This window comes from Nuphar pumila, chromosome 16 (assembly GCF_984573655.1).
Source record: "Nuphar pumila chromosome 16, dmNupPumi1.hap1.1, whole genome shotgun sequence".
Classification (NCBI taxonomy): domain Eukaryota; kingdom Viridiplantae; phylum Streptophyta; class Magnoliopsida; order Nymphaeales; family Nymphaeaceae; genus Nuphar; species Nuphar pumila.
This window is the reverse complement of record NC_143264.1, coordinates 8,241,599-8,248,826: the sequence shown is the minus strand read 5'-3', so window position 1 is coordinate 8,248,826 and position 7,228 is coordinate 8,241,599. Positions and strand designations below refer to the sequence as shown.

The following is a 7,228-nucleotide window of genomic DNA, read 5'->3' as shown; positions in this document are numbered from 1 at the left end:
CTGCATAACAGCCACCCATCTTGGCATCTCTCGATATGGGCGTGGACTCCATCTCGAGAAATGTTGAGATGGGTGGCTGTCAGCGCTGCATAAAAATTGCCTTCTAAGCAAAATTCTTTGCCACTCGGTAATTCCCTAGTATTGAGGCTTAAGCCTCATTATTACCTCCTGGTAGGCCTGTCAACGGGTCAGACCGGAACCAGTCCTGGGTGGTTCCCGACCCGTCTCTGACTATGAGGTACAATACCGGGAATGGATCCAGATCCAATTGGATAGAACATAAGCAAAACTGGACTTGGGCCTGGATATAGATGACATATACTATAACCTGGTAAAAATAAAATTTTGTGTGTTTTTATATTAAATGTTTGCGGAATTTAATTGGTACTCGTGTCAGTACTGAGCAAGGTTTAAAATTTCACAACCAAAAACAGATCCATATACTACTCGGACTCTATGGGTCCGACCCAACTAACAAATAGGACCTACTTCAGTGTATCAAACCGGGGCCCTACAGGGCCAGATCTGGGTCAGTATCGTCAAACCTGAACATACCTACCAAGATGGACATTTGGTGCAACTAGCCATGAACTGACCTAATTAGACCCCAAGATTTTGCAACCAAGCAGATAATAACCTGGCTAGGTCAGGTTTACCAAGTAACGAAGAAGATAGGTCTAGGTTAGCCTTGGTAAGCCCAATTAAGACGATTATCATGATGTTTTCGTATATTCAAAATTTTTTTTAAGGAAAAATAATTCATAGATTTCAATTCATATTTGAAAAAAGTTACAGCTCGAAGTGACGAGAAGTCACTACACAAGTAGGGGTGGCAATTTCTGACACGACCCGCCAACCCGACCCGCCAACCCGCCTCTTAGGCGGGTTCGGGTTGGGCTTAAGCCAACCCGTTTAATAAATGGGTCGACCCGTGTAACCCGTTTAATAAACAGGTCGGGTTCGGGTTGGGGGTATGCCAACCTGCCAACCCGGCTCACCCGTTTAATAAACGGGTTAGGCAGGTGGGTCGACCCGCCAACCCGACCCGTCAACCCGACCCGCCAACCTGAAAACCCGTTTACCCGACCCAACCCATTTATTAAATGGGTTGGCGGGTCGTGTTGGGTTACCCGTTTATCAAACGGGTTGGGTTCGTGTTTGCCACAGCTGGCCCGTTTAATAAACGGGTCGGGTTCGGGTTGAGGTATGCTGACACGCCAACCCGCCAACCCGCCAACCCGACCCGATTGCCACCCCTATACACAAGTATTAAGAAGACTGAAGGTCTTGTAAAAAGGAAACATTCGAGACACCCCATTTAAGTCTGCAGCGAAGGAGTTTACGAAGAGCTTTAGCTAAGAAAGTATGTTGGTGACAACCCAAAAGAAATTTTACTAGGCTGGCCACTTAAAATTTGAAAGAACAAACAAATAAATGGCTATTTTTCGAGGTAAAATAAATCCTATGCTCATTTATAATTGACAACTTACATAAAGAAAATTTACTTTGTGGATACACACTTCAATAGAACTGAACATATTCCTTAAAGGAATAGAAGGTTAATGCTCAGCTGTGGTGTCCAACAGCAGATGGTGGGTTAATCAGCTGCTGGGGGCATACTTAAATTGTGCAGTCAAATTGCACCTGATCTCAGTTCATCTCAGAAATGTATGCGACAGCGATGCAAAAATCTGCTGATTGCTTCTCTCTTAGAAGTAGGAGCATCTAAGGTTGATGAGGACGAAGGTGATCTCTCATTCTTTGGAGGATCTCTTCCTTTGATTCTTTAAGGTCGCTGCAACACTTTTCCACAAACTTTTCTAACTCAGCAATGGTATCTGGTAGAGCACCTGCGGCTTCCTCCGCAAGGGAAAGCGCCTTACAATCATCTCCTGGCTTGGCAGCAAAGCTTGCACAACTTTCCAGGCGACGCATTTCTAACTTTAACTTCTTCACCAAGACGTTGATATACTCTAGATCTGCTATAACAAGCTTGCTTCTGTTCTCCATAGAACTCCCCAGTTTTACGCGCTGGATCATGTCTTCCACATCTCCCTTCCAAAACCCGTCCAACCATGACAGAAACGGAGCCCAACCACTCACTGTGGTGGCCGCGGCCACCAGTGCCACCAACAGCAGAGGAGCGTTCAGAGCTGCTGCTATGATCGAACATATTAGAGCGGCAAAGAACACAATTACCAATATGACATTGATCACCTTTCGACGCAACCTCAAGCCTCGGATCCTCTTATCCCACCGGCCTTTCCAATCCTGCACCTTCTTCAGCATATCCTTGTGCTGCACGACTACCTTCAGAAACTTCACAAGGAAGTCATCCACAAAGGTCGTGGAGTCTCTGAACCCGTTGAGTGCTTTCGCCGTCACCTTTGCGGAATTCGGGCGCTTGTGAAGGGCGATCTGGAGCATCTTCAGTCTGTCTTCAGTAACATTCAGACTTGCCTGCAGATCGTACAAGCAGTCCAACGTATTGGAGCTGAGGTCCAAGTAGTCGGTGATGATGGAGTCGAGCCCGGCGTTGCTCCATATGTCTTCCTCAGATTCCAGTATCACCCCCAGAAAATAGCTTGTTGGTTTCGAGCAGGCAGCAGGCAGCATGCAGCATGTGGCATGCCTTACCGAATTGAAGGAGAGGGAAGGAAGCTTACCGCTACCATCGCGTTGGGGGAAGGAGACTTACCGCTACCATCGCGTTGGCAGATCTCGTCTATCATACTCTTCATCGTCGCCAGCAACGTCCTGTCATACCCTGCCAGGTTGGTGTATTTCTTTCGCATACGCTCGTAAAGGCGGTCAAATTTCTTGTAGAAGCCTTGTTCCATCTTTCTTCCTTCTTCAACAATCCTCAACTTTTTCGCTTCCTCTTCAGACCGAAGCAGGTTATATGTTCCCCCCAAGAAGACGGCCGTTAGCTACAACTTGTGTTCGGGGTCCCAATGAGCACCATGTATGTAAGCATGTTTGGCTCGTATCCCCATGTTTGTCAGCATGACTTAGCGTTGGAGTCTGATGCGTTTGCAAACACTTAAGTACCCTTTCCTCCATTGGTGCCAAAAAAATAACGATTCTAAAAAAAGAGTGGTTGCAAAAACTTAAGTACCCTGAAGATGGTTATTTAAGACCCAGTCCTTGCACTGCAGGATTATCTGAGAAAAGAATCCCCCCTGAAGAAGGCCATGAACATCAACAATCTCTCTCTCTCCCTTCTCTTTCTGCTTCTGTGCACATCCAGGAGATGATCCTACATTGCTCCATCAAGCACCGACTGACCTGCACATTGACTGTAGCATCATTCAACTTGATGAGTTGTGGAGCCTGATTCAAAGTTTTTACCCTTACAGGAAGGGGTATGGGGGCTCCCCCCTGCGCGGGTCCTTGTATAAAAATGTTTTTGGGCCATGTATAAATTTTTTCTTTTCTTTTCCTCTTGTAACTATCGAAAAAGAGCAATAATGTGTTTTGTTTAATCGTGGTGCTCATGTTTTATTCGGTTGTTTCTTGCTCGAAGTTTTCATAACACCATTTTCCATCATTTTTCTGCATTTTTTTTTGCTATGCGATTTTCGTAAATCGCTACTCGATTTAGCGATTTGCCATTTTTTTCGCTGCGCGATTTTCATAAATCGCTACTCGATTTAGCGATTTGCCATTTTTTTTGCTATGTGATTTTCGTAAATTACTACTCGATATAATGATTTGCCATTTTTTTTCTACGCGATTTTCATAAATCACTACTCGATTTTGCGATTTGCCATTTTTTTTACGCGACGCGATTTTCATAAATCGCGATGTCGAACACCGCACCCTTGAGCACAATCTTCGTCGTGATCAGGTTGTAGTCGCCAGCCATCCCGATGGCAGTTTTGAGGTTCATGATGGGGAAGTCGGAGGTTGTACTCCGTTGTTGGTGTACTGGAGGAAGATTCCGTTGTAGGTGTCCCTCGAAGGCGGAGGAGGAGCCGCCGCAGTCGGTTGCCCGCTGGACAAGAGCTGCATTCTGGCCACTGCTAGCAGAAAGAGAATGACGATCACCATCGGATCGCCGACCTTTTGCCTCCCTTGATTTCTTCTCTAGAGAGAGAGAGGGTTTTATAGTGTTTTACAGAGAAGGAAGAAGAAGATGATGACGACAAAAATTTCAAACATACATTTTTTATGGCTCAGGTTCGTTTCGCCGGATCACCATCAGATCACTGGCTTAGGTTCGTTTTGCTATTTAGACTTTGAATAGTCAACATCATCATCGTCTTTTTGGATGGAAGACATGTTTGTGCTTTTTTTGAACCGTTTGTTTCCCTTTTTTTGAATGGAGGACATTTTTATCATTTTCTTAAACCATCATTTTATAGCAAGAATAACAAGAAAGGGTACTTAAGTCTTTACAACCACACCAGACTCTGATGCTAAGTGATGCCGACATACACGGGAATACAAGCCCCATGTGCTTACATACATGGCGCTCATTTGGACCCCTGAACACGAGATGTGGGATTCATTGCATCATCAGGGGAGAACATACACCACCCTCTCCTTTGCCAAACAAAAAGAACTACACCCATCAACGTGGAAATTCTCAATGGAAGGAAGAAGAGTTTTTCATGTTTGGAGGAAGGAGGGTGGCTGAAATATATAAGATGCTATGAGAGGTGATCTCTTTAAGTGAAAAAAAGGCTCATGATCTCTTCTTTTCTCCAATATTTTGAGTGCCAGGAATATGTCAAACAAACCGGTCAAACTCCTTCACAACTGGTTCAGTAGGAGAGAGAGATCATGCAAGTATGACATCTATTTAGTGGCCTCGAGATGAAATTTTGGTCAAATTACCTTGGTGGTCTTGTTTGGAATCTCGGCGTTGGGATAGGCGTTTATGCATTTAGATGGGAAGTGAGGTGCTTTTTTTTTGTATTTAAACTAAATCATAGATTTGGCAGCTGTCACTTATTCAAATGCATAAACTCCATAAACGCTCTTCCCAGCTACAGATTCCAAACATATCCTTATTGTAAGAACATGTTGTTGTTGCTAGGTTCGCTTGGCCATTGTTCCATTTCCCCTATGTCCCCTTTGGTTGCCTTAAGCTGCTAGGAACATGGAAGGCTTGGAAGCCCTGATGGCTTAGGATATTGTGCTAAAAGTCATTAATGGTGGCTTGTTTTTTGGACTTAAGAGCACCTTGTGCACCAAAGCTTCCAAAGTGGTAGGCCTACACTAACAGAAAAAGAGGGACGAGTACAAGAGGATCCCAAGGGACCATCTAAGGAATCTATAAGGTTTAATAAATATACAAAAATTCACTTCGGCTACACGTAGGGATGGCAGTGGATCGGGGGACAGCAGGGCCCCGCCATGCCCCATTTTGACTGGGGATGAAGTGTTGGGTTTCCCTCATTATTCACACCATAGCAGAACTCCAAGCATGTCGCCTGATCTTGTTGAGGACATTTTTTGTATTCGCTGGATAGTGATTTGTAGAAGTTCTCTCAGCTGAATGACGAGTCAACTGTTCAGAAGTTTGTGGATCGGCTATTTGTCGGTGATAATTTGTGGTTAGTGCATGGAGCTGCGTAAGTTGTTTTTATATTCGTTGCATAGCGATTTGTGGTTATCGCGGGATTGCGATTTGTGCTATCTGTCGGACAACAATTTGTGGTATCACTGGATAGTGATTTGGGGTATCGCTGAATAGCGATTTGTGGTATCGCTGAATAGCGATTTGTGGTTTCAGCTGGAAGTCGATTTGTGGCATCACTACTTGGCGATTTGTAGTCATCACTGAATAGCGATTTGTGGCATCACAGCATAGTGATTTATGGTATCGCTGAAATAGTGATTTGTGCTAAAGGCACTTCTGGCGCTTCGTAAGTTGTGAAAGATGTTTAGTCTTTTTGCATTTAATGTGGGTCTCGTCCCCTATATATATAAGATGGATGAGAAAGATGAAGTGACTTTTTATTGAGAGCTTTACAGAGTGCGAAAAGGCAGAAAGTGTGAGGAGCACTTTTAGGGCACCAAAAGGGTGCAAAGAGAGCAAGGGTAAGAAGTGTTGCTACACTTCTTTCAGGACAACTTCGTCAAGCTGGTTCTTCAGATCATTTGTTCCTTGTTCTTCAGTGAGGTATATCCTCTTGTTCATTTTGTTACACCATGTGTGTTTGTAAGGCTTATGCTTTTTGGCCACTCTTGTAATCTTTGTTTAAAGATAGTGGAAGGTGTTGACCTGTTGGTCGCCATGAACATACTTCAGTTGAGAGGGAACCACGTAAATCGTTGTTGTTGTTTCTGTTTGGCGTTTCTTTCATTGTCATCATTTCTTTGTTTTCATTGATTCACACTTTTGGGGAAAACTCGATCCGTCTGTTTGTTTCCGCAAGTCTTTGTGTTGTTTTCCCAATATATGGTATCAGAGCTTTTGGTTCATATATTTGTGTGTGAAGTCATGGAGAACAACATTGTTGGTCGTATGATCAGTTTGAATGACATAAACTGAATGACATGAAAAACTAAGATGGAAGATCTCTTAGTTTGTAAAGATCTGGATGGACCCATAGAGGGTATCAGCGGCAAACCAGAAGAGATGAAAGATAACTAATGGAGAAAACTAGACTGAAAGGCGGTTGGTTTTATTCGACAATGTCTTTCATCATGTCTCTATAAAAACTTTGGCGCATGGTCTTTGGACCAATCTAGAAAGCCTTTATGACAGAAAGACGACAGTGAATAAGGTCTTTCTATTTCGAAAGCTTGTAAACCTCAAATATAAAGAGGGTATCCCTATTGCAGAGCATTTGAACGACATCAAAAGCAGTGTGAATCAGCTAGCCACAATGAAGATCACTTTTGATGATGAGCTACAAGCTTTGTTGCTCCTCAGTTCCCTTCTTGAGAGTTGGAAAACATTAGTGGTTACAGTTAGTAACTTTGCACCTGATGAAACAGTAACTATGAGCCAAGTTACCAGCAGCCTACTGAATGAAGAGACCAAAAGAAGGTCATCAGGTGCTGCTTCTACCTCCGAGGCGCTTGTGATTGAAAATAGGGAGAGAGGCAAGAGTAAGAGCAAGACTTCGCACTTTCATGGCAAATGCAAAAGCCACTCACACTTGAGCTCTAAGAAAGACGTCGAGTGTTATTATTGCCACAAGAAGGGGCATATGAAGAGGGAGTGCAGGAAGCTCAAGTTCAAGGAGCAGATGAGAGATAAGAGCCCAGA

General features: G+C 43.8%; 1 protein-coding gene across 1 annotated transcript; it reads right to left on the bottom strand.

Annotated features, from left to right (window-relative positions):
- Nucleotides 1–1,725: 1,725 nt before the first annotated feature.
- LOC149812857 (UPF0496 protein 1-like) lies at nucleotides 1,726–2,616 on the bottom strand. Its single transcript, XM_089990996.1, has one exon. The coding sequence runs from the start codon at nucleotides 2,614–2,616 to the stop codon at nucleotides 1,726–1,728; it is 891 nt and encodes a 296-aa protein (XP_089847122.1).
- Nucleotides 2,617–7,228: the final 4,612 nt, after the last annotated feature.